Source organism: Cherax quadricarinatus, chromosome 9 (assembly GCF_038502225.1).
Source record: "Cherax quadricarinatus isolate ZL_2023a chromosome 9, ASM3850222v1, whole genome shotgun sequence".
NCBI lineage: Eukaryota > Metazoa > Arthropoda > Malacostraca > Decapoda > Parastacidae > Cherax > Cherax quadricarinatus.
The window spans coordinates 46241788-46261872 of record NC_091300.1 but is presented as its reverse complement, the minus strand read 5'-3'; the positions used below and the strand labels follow the sequence as shown (position 1 = coordinate 46261872).

General features: G+C 43.2%; 1 protein-coding gene across 4 annotated transcripts in view; it reads right to left on the bottom strand.

The window, feature by feature from the left end:
* LOC128685937 (large proline-rich protein BAG6) overlaps positions 1-20085 on the bottom strand; it is a 264734-nt gene that overhangs the window by 29851 nt on the left and 214798 nt on the right. For all 4 annotated transcript variants that reach the window (XM_070083407.1, XM_070083409.1, XM_070083410.1 and 1 more), the window contains exon 12: positions 19815-20028. In XM_070083407.1, the coding sequence (XP_069939508.1) occupies positions 19815-20028 (214 nt within the window). The remainder of the gene's footprint in view (positions 1-19814; positions 20029-20085) is intronic.

Sequence of the window (20085 nt, the reverse complement as noted above, 5' to 3'; positions counted from 1 at the left end):
TGGGTTGGTAGATAAGACGCATAGGCAACATTTAGGCAACTTTATTCCAAAACGTTTCGCCTACACAGTAGGCTTCTTCAGTCAAGTACAGAAAGTAAGCGGGAACAGTAAAGATGTGAAGACGATGCAATCAGTCCATCACCCTTGAAGTTGTAGATTTGAGGTTGTCAGTACCTCAGCCTGGAGATGTTCTGTTCCAAAGTTAGTTCCAGACTTTGGAACAGAACTTCTCCAGGCTGAGGTACTGACAACCTCAAATCTACGACTTCAAGGGTGATGGACTGATTGCATCGTCTTCACATCTTTACTGTTCCAGCTTACTTTCTGTACTCGACTAAAGAAGCCTACTGTGTAGGCGAAAAGTTTTAGAATAAAGTTGCCTAAATGTTGCCTATGTGTCTTATCTACCAACCTGTCGGTATTGTATACCATTTGATAATCATCTCATGGGTACTTAGACCCTTTGGCATGATCCAAGCTCTCTGAGTGAAACAACGTTGGCCCTATGCAAAGTCTTAAAGGAAGCCCTGATATCCAGCTGGTCATCTGTTTGACAGCATTATTGATTGCAACTCATTCAGCTAGGCCTGCCGACGCCACCAAGCCTGTCAACCCCCAAACCACACCCACCCCCAGTTAATGTTGAAGGGCACTGCTGATCATCAAAAAATGAGGTAGGAATGCATGTCCTCTTGGCAAGCAATGAGTGCTTCAACAGGGAAGGCAGTTGTTACACTGTATGAACAAAAGAGGATCTCTCCTATACATGTATAATGCACTTGTAGGAATTCTTGTGCTAACAAAATATCTTGACCTGATTAGGATACTCCTGGCAGAACATACGATCATCACAAGTCATGTGAGCCAAGAACAAATGGCCACTACCTTCAAGGAATCTTTTAGTAGGGTCATTGACCCTCATATCTAGTTAACCAGCAGAATTGTTATTATAATCAAAGAGAGTGATAAACCGACAAGGGTCGTACAGTGCTGCAGGGCAGAAAATAGTGCTGGGGTTATAAACAGCTAGGTGGAGAGGGGATCTGAGGTGAGGGGAGAAAAGGGCTGGAAGGGACTCTAAGGACTGAGTGTCAAAGTTCGTATAGTAAAGCAGATGCTGACAAAGTCAAAAAGTGATTGTAAGTCAAAGGTATGTCATCTGCAAGAAGGAGAAATAAGGTAGGAGTGGTAGGGTAGCGGCAGCGTTGGAGGTAAATCCTGCAAGCTCGCTGGTAAACCGGGCAATCTACAAGAAAGTGGAGAACCGAAATAGGGACCCAAAAAATATCACAGAGGAATAGGGTGTTCTTCCACAAGATACCCATGGGTAAGGTGAGTATGGCCAATGCGGAGACGGGAGAGCGAATTCTCCCGAGTATGGCAACAGTGGTAAGAAGATGGCCACAAACCTAAAAGCTATTTAATAGAGTGCAATTTGTTATGGTGCATGCCTGACCATAGTTGTTGCCAACAGCCAGGAAGACGGGCTGAGATGACTGGAAAATAATCTCTGAACTGGAAGATCATGCACCGCTGACTGCGCAGCAGCATCCCCTTGTTCACTGCCCTGCATATCAACATATCCAGGGACCCAACAGAAAATGACGTCTTTGTTTTTGCTAGCCACGTGGAGCAACCATAGTTGAATACAAAGGACTAATGGATGAGGGGAATCAAACTGTTTAATGGCTTGTCAAGCACTGAGGGAATCTGAAATGATCACAAACATCGAAGGAGATATATGTAATACGGAGAAGCATTATGAGGATGGCATACAACTCGGCAGTAAAAATACTAGCAGAGTCTAACAAATGGCCTTGGACAATATCGTCAGGGAACACTTCCACGAACCCAATGCCATCAGATTTAGAACCATCTGTATAAACAGCGACAGCATGAGCATGCAACCGGAAGTGATGGAGAAAAAGAGTGAGTAGTAGTTGAAGGCAGGAGCGCTTCGGCACACGGCAGTAGGGGAGAACAAACATGAACCGTCGGAATTTCCCAAGGAAGGGAAAAAGCAGATGCTAAATAAACATAAGGGAGGTAACTGGGTGAAGACAGAAAACGGTCGGAGTAAGCAGGGGTGCTGAACAAATAATGGGCTTCTACTAACATCTGAGACCAACCTATACGTAGAAGGAACACGAAGGTCATGAGCACGGACAAAGTAACGAAGATAATGAGTATCACGACAATCAGCTAAGGAAGGAACATTTGCCTCTGCATAGAGGTTTTCATCAGGGGATCAACGAAAGGCACCAAGGCATAGACAAAGGCCTTGATGATGAAGGGGATCTAGCTTGGAGTTGAAGGAGAAGCCACAGAATAGACTTGGTCACCATAATCCAGCTTGGACAAGACTAAGGTGGAATGCAAATGGAGGAGAGCTCAGCAATCTACCCCCATGAACGATGCACAAGAATTTTATGGAGATTCAGCCAACCACAGCAAGTTGCCTTCAGAGAGGAAATGCAAGGTTTCCATGTCAACCGGCGATCGAAGAGAAGGCCAAGAAACCTGACTGGATCACATTCTGGAATACATGAGCCAAGTAAATACAACAAAATATCTGGGATAAGAGAACGTCTAGTGAAGGTAATGAAATGGGTTTTCATACTAGAAAATTTAAATCCATGAGAAGTGGCCCAATGGGAAACTTGGTCAATCACATCCTGAAGGGAGGCTGCTACCAGGCGACAGTCAGCGCATGCATATACAGCGAAGTCAACCTTGTGGGACTCTCTCAGCCTGAACAAAGTCTGAGGAAAGTGAGGTGCCGACACGGACATGATAATGTCTGTCACTTAAGAAAGCAGCAAGGAAGGTTGGTATATTACCACGGAGTCCTAAGGAGTGGGCTTGGCTAAAATGTTATACCTCCAAGTGGTGTCATGCCTTCTCAAGATCAAAAAAGACTGCTAGGAGGGAGTGTTTGTTAGCAAAGGCATCTCGCACATACATATCTAAGTGGAGCAAGGGATCCAAAGCAGAGCAGCCCTTGCAAAAGCCATATTGGTGAGGAGAAAGACTATCGAGTCTCTCCAAATACCATTTCAAATGTTTATTCACCAATCATTCCATCACCTTACAGACTGCACTGGTCAGAGCAATGGGACAATAGTGAGAGGTATCAAGTTCCGAAGTGCCTGGTTCGCAAAACAGTAGGACAATGGCAGATTTCCATTGTTGGGGGAGAACCCCTTGTGTCCAAATATGATTGAAAAGGTGCAAAAGGACTGTAAGGGCTGTAGAATGCAGATGTTGTAGCCTACTGATATGAATATCATTAGGCCCAGCTGCCGATGACTGGCAGGCGGAAAGCATGGACTTTAGCTCTAGGAGAGTAAAAGGTACATTAAACAGCTCCATTCCATTAGAAGAGAAATCCAAGGGCAATTGCTCCTCGGTAGAATTAAGCGTGAGAAATGAGGGACAGAGGTGAAGTCCTTGGGAGACACGAACAAGATAGTTCCTGATTTCCGTGGCAACTGCAAGAGGTTCTGCAACACTAACACCAGCAACCCACAAAACTGGAGTCGGGTCCGGAGCGTACTTGCCACACAACTTTCGTAACTTCTTCCAAATTGTACACACAGGGGAAGTCGAGGTAATGGTAGACACATAGTCTTGCCAACAAGTGCGTTTAGTGTCATGTGTGACGTGGCGAGTGACTGCCCTTGCCAGCTTAAAATCCAAGAAACAATCTGAGGTCCAATTATATCGATAATGGCCCCACACAGCGCGTTTCAAATGTACCACATGAGCACACACAGGAGACCAAGGCACGCATGTCTGAGAACACCTGCCTGAGGATTGAGGAATAGAACAATGGCACTGCAGTCAAAACTAAGGTTGAAAACTGGTGCACCAGCTCATCAATAGAGGAAGGAGGGTCCTCACAAAAAACGGTAAGATGAGAGTACAAGCCCCAATTCGCTTGTCCAATTTGCCAATGAGGGCTACAAGGCGGTCAGGAATATGTAGTAGAAGTAAGAAGAATAGGAAAGTGATCACTGTTGTGCAAATCCGGGAGAAAAGACCAAGCGTAATCAAGTGCTATTAACAAGGAGCAAACAGAAAGATCAATGCAAGAGAGAGACTGAGTGCAAGAGTCAAAATGAGTGGGAGCACCTGTATTTAAAACATGAAGAGGATGAGAAGTGAGAAGTCACCAACTGATCACCACGAGTCACAGTGTGACCCTCCCCAAAGATAATGGTTAGCGATAAAATCACCTAACAAGATAGGCAGTGGCAGAGATCAAGAATGCAACATCCGAGATACAGAATGCACGGGAAGGGGAGAGATGTAGACAGCAAACTGTATACCATCTGTGCAAATAAGTACGGGCTGCAGTATAATGCAGCAGAGAATGAACAGAGATGTGTTGATAAGGTATACCAACGCACACAAGCGCACTCGTTAAAACGGTTAAATGATTCATCGGGAAAGGAATCAGAAGAATGCAACAGCATGTAGCCCGAAACAGGACGAATAACAGCTTAACGAATTTTTGGCTCTTGTAACCCGACACAAACTGGAGAAAACTGGGAGAGCAACAACTGGAGCTCTCCCCGATTATCCGAGGCCACAAATATTCCATTGTCAAGAGGTCATTATTCACAAAGACAGGCATGCCAACAATAAGAAGTGATAAAATTTATTGGGCTAATAGGGTCAGTGAATTCAATGTGTAGAGGTAACGGAAAGCATGTAAGCAAGGAGGAATCAGAATGCTGCGAAGGAAAAGACTGCTGCGAGGGTCGTGAAAAATAAGAAGAGGTAGGAGAAGGTGGCCAGTGTTCATCAAGGGTTTCGTCTCCGCAATATAGTCAGAGATAGCGTCAAGTGTCTCAGCAGAAAAGGAAGATGCCAATACCATGACTTCAGAGACAGGTGAGGTAGAGCAAGTAGAAATCGGGGAGACTATGGAGGGAACCAAAGATGTCTGAGTGAGGGAGGGGAGTATGAACCTGGAGAGGTGCGTCGGTGGGGGCAGAAGAGTCCTGCGGTGGAACAGAGGAGGAGGCTGGAAAGTAACTGGGCAAGAAATCTGGGGTGGGAACAAGAGAAGAGGGGACTACACAAGGGGGGGGGGGGTGAACCTCCAAGTTCGAGTGCGAGTTGGAAAGGGGATGAGAACCAGGTACAGAGGCTGAAAGAGGGAACTGTTGGGGAATTGTAAGCACCAGAGGAATGCAAAGAGACTTGGGCTTATGATTCAGGTTCAACTTCACAGGTGGTAGGCACGAAGAAGATGCAAGCGTGCAAGGCCTTGTAGACTGAGAAACTAGCGATCAAGAAGAAGCAGAGGTAGGAATAGGTAAAGAAGTGGGGGGTGACCCCGGAAGACATGACACTGGGGGAGCTGGTAGGCAGGGGGACCGCCAAGGTTGGAGGTCTCCTAGCTACTCGAGAATAAGGGACACAGGGAAGATTCCCCTGAAGGTGGAGCCGAGACACAGCCGTAGCATAAGCAAGGCCTTTGCTCTCCTTAAGACAACGGATCTCTCATTCATTTAGACCTGACATCGGTGGGATAAAGACGTATGAGGTTCATTGCAATTGAGACAAGTAGGAGACTGCAAGATGTATCGGCATGATCTGCAGCACCGCAGACCAGGCACTCCACTGCAGATCTGTAGTACAGCCTCTCCTCACTTTATGATGGAATTCTGTTCCTAAGACCATGTCAGTAAACAAATTCATCGCTAAGTGAGGAGCATAATATAATGGTAGTGGATTTATGTCAGCCATCCTTGATATTGTTTGAATGTCACCTTTACATCATTTATAACATTTGTGGAATATTTTTAAATGTTTATACAGTAGTGTACTGTATATAGTAATAAACAGAATGGAAAAAATCTGCTCTAATATACATTACGTATTTAGGTATGCATACTGGTCAGAGAGCCCACTGTAAATCCGAGTCGTCAGTAAACGAGTACGTCGCCAAGTGAGGAGAGGCTGTATTTAGCAGGGTGTCCGAAGCACTAGCAATTTCAACACTGTTGGGGAGTAGGGACCACTTTACGGACTTCTAGGTGATGGCCCACGATATAAACGGAGGACAGGAGTTCATGACAGTCAAAGGTTAAGTAGGCGATGTTACTGGAAAAGCGCCTCTGCCCGCGAGTGGGCAGAACATATGTATCTGCTCTGAGAACTGTAAAGTCCTGAGGGGATAATTGCTCCAAAATATTACCGCAAAACAAAATTACCCTGTACAATGGTACGCAGGAAAACCACCGTACCACTGCAAGAATTGAGAGTAGGTAGGTGCTTGTGAACTGTGACTGGAATGTTATCAATGGAAGTGAGATGGGAAAGAGCATGAGCTTGTTCTGCATTCTGGACTAACGATGTGCTCACCACTTCGAAGAGCATGAAAGATATTTTGGCCAGCATGTTGTAAAAGAGCTTTACCAATACAGTGGAACCTCTACTTACGAGTTTAATCCGTTCCATGACCTTGCTCGCAACTGGATTTACTCATTCGTCGAGTCAATTTTCTTCATCTAAATTAATTGAAATGGAATTAATTCGTTCCAGTGGAATTCCAGGCACGAGAAAATACTTTAATAATTTCCCTAATATCAACTCTACAGCTTATTTATCTATCACAATTCATGTAATATGACATAGTAAACAATATTAATAACATAGAAACATGATATATACACTAGAATGAATAAAATACATGTCATTAGGTATGTGGCTAGTGGTGGTGGCAGCAGCCATTGTTGTTGGGGTTTATAGGGCCACCACAGCGGCCATACCTGCTCCTGACTACATGTGTAGAGAACCTAGGATAAGCCAAAAAAGTCAGATAGAGTGACTTATAAGTGCTACACTCTTAATGCTTCACTTAACTGCTCAACTCTTAATGCTACACTTAATTGCTACACTCTTAATATTACACTTTGCCACTGCTACCTCATGATATCTGCCACTGCTGCCTCATGTTGTCTGCAACTGCTGCTTCATGTTGTCTGTCACTGCTGCTTCATGTTGTCTGCCGCTCCTGCTTCATGTTGTCTGTCACTGCTGCTTCATGTTGTCTGCCACTGCTACCTCATTATGTCTGCCACTGTTGCTTCATGTTGTCTGCCACTGCTACTTCATGATGTCTGCCACTGTTGCTTCATGTTGTCTGTCACTGCTACTTCATGATGTCTGCCACTGTTGCTTCATGTTGTCTGCCACTGCTACTTCATGATGTCTGCCACTGCTGCTTCATGTTGTCTGCCACTGCTACTTCATGATGTCTGCCACTGCTGCTTCATGTTGTCTGCCACTGCTACCTCATGATGTCTACCACTGTTACTTCATGTTGTCTGCCACTGCTGCTTCATGTTGTCTGCCACTGCTGCTTCATGTTGTCTGCCACTGCTACCTCATAATGTCTACCACTGACGTCGCCAAAGAATCAAACATTTCTGCTATTTTGATCTCGATTTCAAGGTACTTTTCATCGTGAAACCAATTAAAATCATATTTATTATTGTAGTATATCTTCCATTCTATCACATGAGACCAAATAAAACAAGAATACAACCATAAAAACCATACAAAAATATACAGCTAAGGGGAGGCTAATGGCTGAGAAGTGAACTCCGTTATTTATGGTCTGATTTTTCATTTTTAGTGTACGTTAAGAAGCATCTTTTCATCATACATTGCCCAAGTTTCAATAACATAGTCCAACAAACAACTGAGATTCAATTCCCTAGATCAAGAGCAAGAGGCCCCTCACCAGTGTCAATTAACCTCCCTTGAGGCCCGCTCGCATCTGGAAAGTTTGCTCGCGACTGGAAGCAAAAAAATCGACTGAGCAGCTGCTCCTATCTGGAAAAACTCGCACATGGATTCACTCGTAAGAAGAGGTTCCACTGTACTACTGTCAGAAAGATAAATCAGTTGGAGATGTTGGTTGCAGGAAAAAGAATTTAGTCCACTGGTGCATAAAGGAAGTGGGTGTCACGTAGGTCATTTTTGGATGGAATGAGCAGACATCGAAGAACCATCGCCAGCAAATGGTCTGAAACATTTAGGTGAAGTACCGTGGGCGGCCCGACCTGAGGTAGGCGAGCAATCCAAAAAATGTCACACCATATTTCAGGAAGCCGGGCGCACAGTTAACCCCCTTGAGGGTTGGTCACGTACTTATATGCCAAAATTATAGCGCCTTGAAATCTGGTGGAGAAAAGCTGGTAGGCCTACATATGAAAGAATGTGTCTGCATGGTCAGTGTGTGTGCAGTATAAAAAAAAATTCTGCAGCAAACATTGCATAACGTGAAAAAAAAACTCCGACCACGTTTTTGGTTTAAAACAGCAACTTTGCAGTGTATTTTCGTATGATATGTATGGCTGTATTCTCATTTTCGTGGTCTCATTTGATAGAATGGGAGATACATTACAGAAAAATAGACAATTTTAGAAGGTTTCACGATGAAAAGTACCTTAGAATTGAGTTCAAAGTGGCAGAATGTTCAATTTTTGCCTATGTTCAAGAGTAAACAAATCATGCCACACGTCCAATACACGTCAACTGGCGAGTCTAATATTCTTTCACAAGTGTGATGATATTATTTATATAATTTCTATAATAATGCAGTAGGCAGCATAATAGTAAATCTTCTATTTTTTGTGAGAATAAAAATTCAAATGGAAAGCAAGAGTAATATAAGAGGGACCTGGAGACATGACTGATCAACAGGGAAAATGTTATTTTAGTGCCAGGAATGCACGTCTTGTTTATTCTGGTCCATGACTGATCAACAGGGAAAATGTTATTTTAGTGCCAGGAATGCACGTCTTGTTTATTCTGGTCCTTATTTTGAAATTGGCATCTTTTGAAACCTTGTATGAAATTGGCAAAATTGCCAATTTCTGACCACTTTATTGGGCAGTTGAAATCAGTAAATGGGTGGTTTCTTGTACTCAGTCAACAGAAGAAATGGAGTTCTAGCGAAATAGCTATGATTTTAGTCGACTGGAAGATTGGAATTGGCCAAAAATAGGACTCAAAGTGAGCGAAATCACCGATACGTAAATACTGTCCAGACCGCTAACTTCGCCAGAGCACAATTCCGTAAGCTTTCCATGAAATCTCATACTTTTGATGCCATTACCATCGGGAAAAGATTCTCTGTCATTTCATAAGAAAAAATCATTTTTTTTTATTTTTCGACCCTTCAAAGGGTTAAAGGCATGTAAGAGGTAGAGGCACTAATAGAAATAGGTGGAGTCGCAGCACCTGGACCAGGTGACGAAGTGTCACCAGCAGAAGGTACAGGGGTATGGGAAGAGTCTAGAGAATCCTCCAATAATGAAGCTGGGTCAGAACAGGATGCGGGAACCAAAAGGGGCCTGGAAGGAAGAGGGTTATCATGGAACGAAGACTCCATGATAGTGGTACTTCTTACTTAATTTTTATTTTAAAGAAAAAAAAAAGGGACAGCGGAGGGACAGTCACTAGAATGCATGAAAGGGTCGTAAGTTCCCCCCTCATCCGAGAGGGCCTCAAGCCCACAAGTAGTAGAGATGCAGCATGGAACCCATGTCATACCCTACCCTTCATGCCAGTAAACCAGCACTCCAGGGATAGCAACCTCACATCTACCGAGCCACCTCGGCGGATAAGAGAGGGCGGTTGGAAATAAGCCACAAAGCATACCTCCTTTGGCTGTCACCTCCCAGAACCAACAGAAAGCCTCTGGTGATACACCCGTCATCTGCAGGACACCCCGCCCACTTCCTGGAAATCCAGAAAGGAAGGAGGGCACCTCCAGACAATCCAGATTCCACTGCAAATTACACCACACCCGAAGAGCCTCACGGAGCCAGATGAACTCCAGCACACTTCCCGCTACCTAGAAACTGTAATGCCAGAGGGAAGGACCCCAGAGGCTACAAACGGGACGGGGAAAAGGTAAAGGTTGGGAGGGGGGAGGAAAGGGAAAAAGGGGGGACTGGGGAGGATGGGATAGGGAATGGAGGATTGGGGGGTAATTAGGTTCAGTCTGAGGAAGACCACCAAAAGGTCCAATTCCTCAGACCAATAGCCTCTTCACCACAACGAGCCCCCCTTGAAGAGGTAACCAGCAGAGAACAGTAAACACAATGAGCACTGTAAAAGTATCCACTGAGAACAAAGGAATAGAACTGCTCAAGTAATCTTGAATGGTTCATAACTGAAGGTAGAGCCACTGGATTTGCTACTCGATGACTGACTGCAGTAAGCTAATAATGACAAGCTAAATAGAGGCAGGAGGTGGCAATACCACATGGAAAGGTACAAGATCTTCATTACTTGGGCCTAGAAAGGTAAGTGGAAGTGTGAAGTGCAGACTCAAACAATATTTTTATGCATGTATTAATATTTTTAAATGCTTTACACAAAAAGTAGGAAACAAAACTTAGATGAAAAACCCCCTCTTTTCAGACCATAATGGGTAGTAAGCAAGCAAAGTCATCTCTGCCACTCATTTTAATAATTCCCACCAAATTAATTCATTTATTACACCATAAAGTTTTTTACCTTTATGCAACAGGATTATGGACAGCTACTTAGTAATTACTTCATTATTCATAACCCGTATCAATTTATCTAAGCTCGCTCTCAGTGGCTTAACAAAAGACTTGTACAAAATTAAACAATCACAATTAGCTCATATATGTACACTAATTCTGCAAGCTGAAACTGCTGGTTATAATTTACAATTTTATTCAGCCTAACAAATGATGAACTATTTATATTCTTTGTAAAATCTAACCCTTGTCTAATTTTAATAAATAATGGATTAACTAATGTCTCAATTTACACTGCATCCACAACTGCAGTCTCTATCAATTAGTTAACCCAAGAGGGCTTGAGTGGTCTTTAAAATGAAACTCAAACTGGGGAATGATTAAGGGAAAGGAATTATTTTCCAGTACACGTGCACCTTAAACAAAGATGCCAGATGGCACTTCGAGTCTTTAATTTGTTTATATACAAAAGCTGTAAAATAAGTGACTGATAATACTTGGAAGAGTTGTGAACCTAGAAGAAAAAATCTGAAATTACATTATCAGTTTTTTAACTGTGTCCGACATACCAGTACGCAGGTGATGGTACTGTCAGACATACTAGTACACACCATTTTTTTTTTACTACAAACCTGACACCTGCCAATACTTTTTTTTTTTTTTTTTTTTTACCTCAGGGCAATTCTTTAGTCTCTTTCCACCTATTTAAACATTTGAAAAAAAATCTAAGACCAGCAGGACCCACACAATGTATCATGGTTAATTGCTCAGGGGTTGATGAAGTCCTATGTACTAATACACATCACTAGCAAAAGTAAAGAAAAGGAACCAGGAGCTGTTGTTCCACCACCAGCTTCTTCTCTAGCAAACAGGATGTGCAAGTGGCTCAAAGATGACTTATTCAGTTAAAATTTATTACAATTTCATGATACTAACAGTGGAATTCAGCCAAAAAGCACATCATTTATAACCCAGGATAACTCAAACACTGAATAATTTCCACGTTTTGATAACTAACACACTGAAATAATTGTACCAATGCAAGTACAGTGGTACCCACAGTTTTGTACATAATTCGTCCCAGAAGGCTATTAGAGTGTATTTACCGAATGAATTTAATCCCATAAGGAATAAAGTAAACTAGATTAGTCCATTTCAGACCCCCAAAAATACACTTGCAAAAGCAGTTACAATAATACACTTATAATATTGTTCAAGTTGAGAGCAGAACAAAACTCAGGGTAGCACAGTATTCATTGTAATGCTTCAGAAGCTCACAACAGTAAATAAAAAAAAAAAATCAAGTAAAAATTATAGTGTATATAGCATATATATAAGGCAGTAGTGAGTCAACATGACTCATACTATGTTCTGAGCACAATCACACTCATATAATAGTAATGTTGTATTACTCCTACATAAACTTACAACAACAAAAAAGTAAAAATAAACAATAAATTATACTGTGTGTTCAGTGTGTGTGTGTGTACTCATCTAATTTTAGTTGCAGGGGTCGAGACTCAGCTCCTGGCCCCGCCCCTTCACTGAACACTAATAGGTCCTCTCCCCCTGCTCCATGAGCTTTATCATGCCTCATCTTAAATCCATGTATGGTTCCTGCCTCCACTACATCACTCACCAGACTGTTCCACTTCCTGACCACTCTATGACTGAAGAACTGCTTCCTAACATCCCTGTGACTCACTTGAGTCTTTAACTTCAAAGAGTGACCTCTTGTTTCTGTGTCCCCTCTCTGGAACATCTTGTCTGTCCATCTTGTCTATTCCACGCAGTATTTTATACGTCATTATAATGTCTCCCCTATCCCTCCTGTCCTCCAGTGTCGTTAGGCCAATTTCCATCAGCCTTTCTTCAAAGGACATTCCCCTTAGCTTTGGAACTAACCTTGCAGCAAACCTTTGCACTTTATCTAATTACTTAATGTCCTTGACCCGATGTGTGTGGTGTGTGTGTGTATGGTGTGTGTGTATGGTGTGTATGGTGTGTGTGTACGGAGTGTGTGCATGGTGTGTGTGTGTATGGTGTGTGTGTATGGTGTGTGTGTATGGTGTGTGTGTGTATGGTGTGTGTGTGTATGGTGTGTGTGTGTATGGTGTGTGTGTGTATGGTGTGTGTATGGTGTGTGTATGGTGTGTGTGTATGGTGTGTGTGTATGGTGTGTGTGTATGGTGTGTGTGTATGGTGTGTGTATGGTGTGTGTGTATGGTGTATGGTGTGTGTGTATGGTGTGTGTATGGTGTGTGTGTGTGTGGTGTGTGTGTATGGTGTGTGTGTGTGTGTATGGTGTGTGTGTGTGTGTATGGTGTGTGTGTGTATGGTGTGTGTGTGTGTGTGTATGGTGTGTGTATGTGTGTATGGTGTGTGAGTATGGTTCAAGAAATCGTAATGACATAGGTATATTTCTACACGATGGTGTAGAAATATACCTAGTTGGATGAATCTTATTGTGGCTAGCTGGTCTAGTGGCTAACGCGACGGGCTGGAGTTTTGAGACTATGACCGCGGGTTCAATCCCGGCTGGGGGTATGGTTTGTGAGTATGGTGTGGGTGTGTGTGTGTGTGTGTGTGTGTGTGTGTGTGTGTGTGTGTGTGTGTGTACTCGCCTATTTGTGGTTGCAGGGTCGAGTCATAGCTCCTGGCCCCACCTCTTCACTGATTGCTACTAGGTCCTCTCCCTGCTCCATGAGCTTAATCATACCTCGCCTTAAAACTATGTATGGTTCCCGCCTCCACTACTTCACTTTCTAGGCTATTCCACGGCTTGACTACTCGATGACTGAAGAAATACTTCCTAACATCCCTTTGATTCATCTGAGTCTTCAACTTCCAATTGTGACCTCTCGTGTCTGTGTCCCATCTCTGGAACATCCCGTCTTTGTCCACCTCGTCTATTCCGCGCAGTATTTTATATGTCGTTATCATGTCTCCCCTGACCCTCCTGGCCTCCAGTGTCGTCAGGCCGATTTCCCTCAACCTTTCTTCGTAGGACAATCCCCGTAGCTCTGGGACTAGTCTTGTTGCAAACCTTTGCACTTTCTCTAATTTCTTGACGTGCTTGACTAGGTGTGGATTCCAAACTGGTGCTGCATACTCCAGTATGGGCCTGACGTAAATGGTATACAGAGTCTTGAACGAATCCTTACTGAGGTATCAGAACGCTATCCGTAGGTTTGCCAGGCGCCCGTATGTTGCAGCAGTTATCTGATTGATGTGCGCCTCGGGAGATATGCTCGGTGTTATACTCACCCCCAGATCTTTTTCCTTGAGTGAGGTTTGCAGACTTTGGCCATCTAAACTATATTGTGTCTGCGGTCTTCTTTGCCCTTCCCCAATCTTCATGACTTTGCATTTGGCAGGGTTAAACTCAAGGAGCCAGTTGCTGGACCAGGCTTGTAGCCTGTCCAGGTCTCTTTGTAGTCCTGCCTGATCCTCAACGGATTTGATTCTTCTCATTAACTTCACATCGTCCGCAAACAAGGACACTTCTGAGTCTATCCCTTCCGTTATGTCATTCACATATACCAAGAACAGCACAGGTCCTAGGACTGACCCCTGTGGAACCCCGCTTGTCACAGGCGCCCAATCTGACACCTCGTCACGTACCATGACTCGTTGTTGCCTCCCTGTCAGGTATTCTCTGATCCATTGCATTGCCTTTCCTGTTATGTGTGCCTGATCCTCTAGCTTTTGCAGTAACCTCTTGTGAGGAACTGTGTCGAAGGCCTTCTTGCAGTCCAAAAAAATGCAGTCGATCCACCCCTCTCTCTCTTGTCTTACTTTTGTCACCTTGTCATAAAACTCTAGTAGGTTTGTGACACAGGATTTTCCCCCCCTGAAACCATGCTGGTTGTCAATTATACACTTGTTTCTTTCCAGGTGCTCCACCACTCTCCTCCTGATGATCTTCTCCATGACCTTGCATACTATACATGTTAGTGATACAGGTCTGTAGTTTAGTGCCTCATGTCTGTCTCCCTTTTTAAAAATTGGGACTACATTTGCCATCTTCCATACCTCAGGGAGTTGCCCAGTTTCAAATGATGTGTTGAAGATCTTTGTTAACGGTACACAATATCTCTGCTCCCTCTTTAAGGACCCACGGAGAGATGTTGTCTGGTCCCACCGCCTTTGAGGTGTCAAGTTCGCATAGCAGATTCTTCACCTCCTCCTTGGTTATATGTACCTCATCCAGCACTTGCTGGTGCACCCCCCTGCTCTGATTTCCTGGAGTCCTACTGGTTTCCACTGTAAATACTTCTTTAAATCTTGTGTTGAGCTCCTGACATACCTCCCGGTCGTTTCTTGTGAATTCCCCATTACCCTTCCTCAGTCTGATTACCTGGTCCTTGACTGTTGTTTTCCTCCTGATGTGGCTGTACAACAGCTTCGGGTCAGTCTTGACTTTCGATGCTATGTCATTTTCTTATTGCCGCTGAGCCTCCCTTCTTATCTGTGCATATTCGTCTCTGGCTCTTCGGCTAATCTCTTTATTTTCCTGAGTTCTCTGTCTTCTGTACCTTTTCCAATCTCTAGTACACCTAGTTTTTGCCTCCCTACACCTTTGGGTGAACCAAGGACTCGTTCTGTTCTTCCCATTATTTCTGTTTCCCTTGGGAACAAACCTCTCCTCTGCCTCCTTGCATTTTGTTGCCACATAGTCCATTTCTTGTACTGGTTTTCCTGTCAGTTCCCTCTCCCACTGAATGTCTTGAAAGAAGTTCCTCAAGCCTGAGTAGTTCCCCCTTTTGTAGTTTGGTTTTTCCCACCCTATTCCTGCTGCTCTCTCCACTTGGAGCTCAACTATGTAGTCAAAGCACAGAACCACATGATTACTAGCTCACAGGGGCCTTTCATACATGATATCCTCGATGTCAAAACTACTCAAGGTGAATACAAGGTTAAGTCTTGCTGGTTCATCCTCTCCTCTCTCTCTGGTAGTGTCTCTAACATGTTGATGCATGAGGTTTTCCATCATCTTGGCTCTCCATGTTTTGGGACCCCCATGGGGCTCCAGGTTTTCCCAGTCAATCTCCTTGTGATTGAAATCACCCATAACTAGTAACTTTGCTCCCCCCATGTGTGCTCTCCTGGCCACCTCGGCTAGTGTGTCGACCATTGCTCTGTTGCTCTCATCGTATTCTTCTCTTGGCCTCCTGCAGTTCTGTGGTGGGTTGTACATTACTGCAATTATCACCTTATGTCCCTTAGACTGGATTGTTCCTACTAAGTAGTCCCTTTCGCCAGTGCCATTCATTCCTTCCATTTTCTCAAACCCCAACTGGTTTTTAATGAGTAGTGCAACTCCTCCTCCCCCTCTCCTCCCTCTGTCTTTCCTGAGGATTTGATATCCAGATGGAAAGATTGAATCTCTTATTATTCTGTGTGTGTGTGTGTGTGCGTGCGTGCATGTGCATGTGTCTGAGGTGTGTGTGTGATGTGTGTGAGTGATGTGCGTGTGAGTGATGTGCGTGTGAGTGATGTGTGTGTGATGTGTGTGTGTGTGATGTGTGTGTGTGTGTGATGTGTGTGTGTGTGTGATGTGTGTGTGTGTGTGATGTGTGTGTGTGTGTGATGTGTGTGTGTGTGTGATGTGTGTGTGTGTGTGATGTGTGTGTGTGGTGTGTGTGTGTGTGTGTGTGTGTGTGTGTGTGTGTGTGTGTGTGTGTGTGTGTGTGTGTGTGTGTGTGTGTGTGTGTGTGTGTGTGTGTGTGATTGTGTGTCATGTGTCTGTGTGTGTGATGTGTGTGATGTGTGTGATGTGTGTGTGTGATGTGTGTGTGATGAGTGTGTGTGATGAGTGTGTGTGATGTGTGTGATGAGTGTGTGTGATGAGTGTGTGTGATGAGTGTGTGCGATGAGTGTGTGCGATGAGTGTGATGTGTGTGTGTGTTGTGTGTGTGTGATGTGTGTGTGTGATGTGTGTGTGTGATGTGTGTGTGTGATGTGTGTGTGTGATGTGTGTGTGTGATATGTGTGTGTGATATGTGTGTGTGATGTGTGTGTGGTGTGTGTGTGGTGTGTGTGTGTGGTGTGTGTGTGTGGTGTGTGTGTGTGGTGTGTGTGTGTGGTGTGTGTGTGTGGTGTGTGTGTGTGTGGTGTGTGTGTGTGGTGTGTGGTGTGTGTGTGTGGTGTGTGGTGTGTGTGGTGTGTGGTGTGTGTGTGTGGTGTGTGCTCACGCACACTTGCTGGAAGGCCAAGCCCCTAACCAACAAAACCTCCTTGACACCCTCCCTCCAAACTTTTCAGGGACGACCCCTACCCCACCTTCGTTCCCTTATGGACTTGTACACTCTACAAGTCATTCTACTTTACTCCATTCTCTCTAAATGACCACACCACCTCAACATCAACTCTTCATCCCTCTAATACTTGTAGTAACTCCACACCTTCTAATTTCTACACTACAAATTCTCTGCATATTTACATCACACATTGCCCTCAGACATCTCCACTGCCATCACCTCCTCGCTGCAGCATTTACAAATCATGCTTCACACTCATAAGTGTGTTGGTACCACTTTACATTCGTACATTCCGTTTTTTGCCTCCACGGGTAATGTTTTTTTGTCTCCACAGAAACCTCAAAGCACAACTCACCTTTTTCCCTTTATCAGTTCTATGGTAAACCTCATCCTTCATAAACCCATCCGCTGACAAGTCAACTCCCAAATATCTGAGAACATTCACTTCTTCCTCTAGGTAGTAGGTTGGTAGACAGCAGTCACCCAGGGAGGTACTACCGTCCTGCCGAGTGAGTGTAAATCGGAAGCCTGTAATTGTTTTACATGATGGTAGGATTGGTGGTGTCTCTTGTCTGTCTCATAAACATGCAAGATTTCAGGTATGTCTTGCTACTTCTACTTGCACTTAGGTCACACTACACATACATGTACAAGCATATGTATACATACACCCCTCTGGGTTTTCTTCTATTTTCTTTCTAGTTACTGTTCTTGTTTATTTCCTCTTACATCCATGGGGAAGTGGAACAGAATTCTTCCTCCGTAAGCCATGCGTGTTTTAAGAGGCAACTGAAATGCCGGGAGCAAGGGGCTAGTAATCCCTTCTCCTATACAAATTACTTAATTTAAGAAGAAAAACTTTCATTTTTCTTTTTGGGCCACCCTGTTTTGGTGGGATACGGCCGGTTTGTTGAAAGAAGCAAAAAAAAAAAAAAAAAAAAATAAAAAATGATTAAGGTATATACATGGAAAACAGGAATTAATAAAAGGGGATGTAAATAGTGCTAAAAATAGACAGGACTCACAGCAATGGTTTCAAATTGGAAAAATTCAGATTCAGGAAGGATATAGAAAAGCACTGGTTTGGTAATAGAGGTGTGGGTGAGTGGAACAAACTCCCGAGTACCGTCATAGAAGCAAAGACACTGTGTAATTTTAAAAATAGGTTGGATAAATACACAAGTGGGTGTGGGTGGGTGCGAGTCGGACCTGACTTGCTTGTGCTACTAGGGCAGATGCCGTGCTCCTCCCTTAAGTGAATGTGACTGACCTGACTAGGTTTAGGCATTGGCTTAAGCTGGTGGGAGAATTGGACCTGCCTCGCATGGGCCAGTAGGGCTGTTGCAGTGTTCCTTCTTTCTTACATTCTTATGATTTAATTATATAAAAATGAATAAACAAAATAGAATGACTAAGAGAAGGTACATGAACCGAATGTGGAAGGGTGCAGTGTAGTGAATATCTGAAGAAGGGATGGAGGAAGAGCAGTCAAGGTTCTGAGAGGCAGGTGTCTGAGTATCTATCGAGCTAATGTAAGAATGTTAAGAGTGCAGTGAGCGGAGACTTGTGGTTCATTTGTATTTTGATCTCTATGAATCTCTAGAAAGACAGCTAGGAAATAAGTGATGGTGAATGTCTTTTTCTTGTCTGGGTTACCCCTGCCTTGGTGGGAAATAGCTGATGTTTTAAAACATACTATACATACATATAGTGCACACACTTGTATTTACCTATTTCTAGTAAAGAAACAGTGCATATTAGCAAGGCTAAAATAAGCAGTACAGAACACTTTTTACTTCATCCCTATGTGGGCCTATCTGTGCCACTTACTAATCTTTAATATAATTTTGTGTTAAGAAAGAGTGCAGAAGGGATGAAGGCAAGGTGGGCAAGTGTTAAGAATGTAGGTCAGAGCTCAGTAGATACTTTATAACTAAGGTGACATACTACACTTACGTTATTCACTCTCCCATCACTCAACTACCCACACCTGCCATTAGTAATAGCCACTGTTTTCCACCAAATTAAATAACAAAAAATATACAATATATAGTTAACAGATAAATGTCACAAAACTGATACAAAATGATGCATTTTTGTATTTTATGATTATATTCAATGACTTGAGTCCTGGAAATGGGAAGTACAATGCCTGCACTTTAAAGGAGGGGTTTGGGATATTGGCAGTTTGGAGGGATATGTTGTGTATCTTTATACGTATATGCTTCTAAACTGTTGTATTCTGAGCACCTCTGCAAAAGCAGTGATAATGTGTGAGTGTGGTGAAAGTGTTGAATGATGATGAAAGTATTTTCTTTTTTGGGGGATTTTCTTTCTTTTTTGGGTCACCCTGCCTCGGTGGGAGACGGCCGACTTGTTGAAAAAAAAAAAAAAATTCAATGAATATTTCACAATGCTCTTATTAACAACAAACAGTAGGCTTTTATAAAGTGCCTCTATACATTGCATTTTTTTTGTATATGCAACTGAAAAAGCAGAGTACATTCAAAATTGAATAGCACGTGGAAAGGCCTTTATAATAAGTGCTATTCAATTTTTATTAACTTTTTCAGTCACACAATATATAAAGGAATATTATAAGAGCTTAATATAAAAATTACTTGAAAATTCAGAGACTTTCAAAACTGATTTAAATAAGAGTCCTAAAGTGTAAGCTTGCTACACCTGCCTGACACTAGCAAGTGCCTACTAGATATTACTATGACCTGCAAATGTTCCCTGATTACCAAAAAATGCTAGAGTAATTCACAAGCCCATTTTTACAAAGAGCAGTTGACTGGCATGAATGCCACACACTAAAGCAAAACCAAATAAATTAAAATGCAAGTAGGAGAGCAGACCCAACAGTTTGTGAGCTGCAGCTTCAAAGAATATGTAACTTGCCCTTCTCAAGCACATACACTGATAACATCTCAAATTCCCTTTCAGATATAGAGTAATACAGAATTCCTACTTCAGTAATAAAAATTACAAGGTGTGATCAACTTACCTGTTGCCTGCAGCCTGACTGTTCCGTCCTGGGCCTGTACTCTGAACACCTGGGCCAGATGCAGAGGAAACAGTACTGGCAGAGCTGGAGTTATTGGTTGAGGAAGGTGATGAAGTCGAAGTGGAGAGTGGATTACCACCAAGGCGGACGCCCAGTTGGTTTGTAATTGAGGAAACTATATTCTGAATGAGTTCTGGAGGGGGAGCAGATCCACCTGAAAAATTAGATATGAAAGGTAAACACAAAATTAGGACCATCTACACAAAAATTC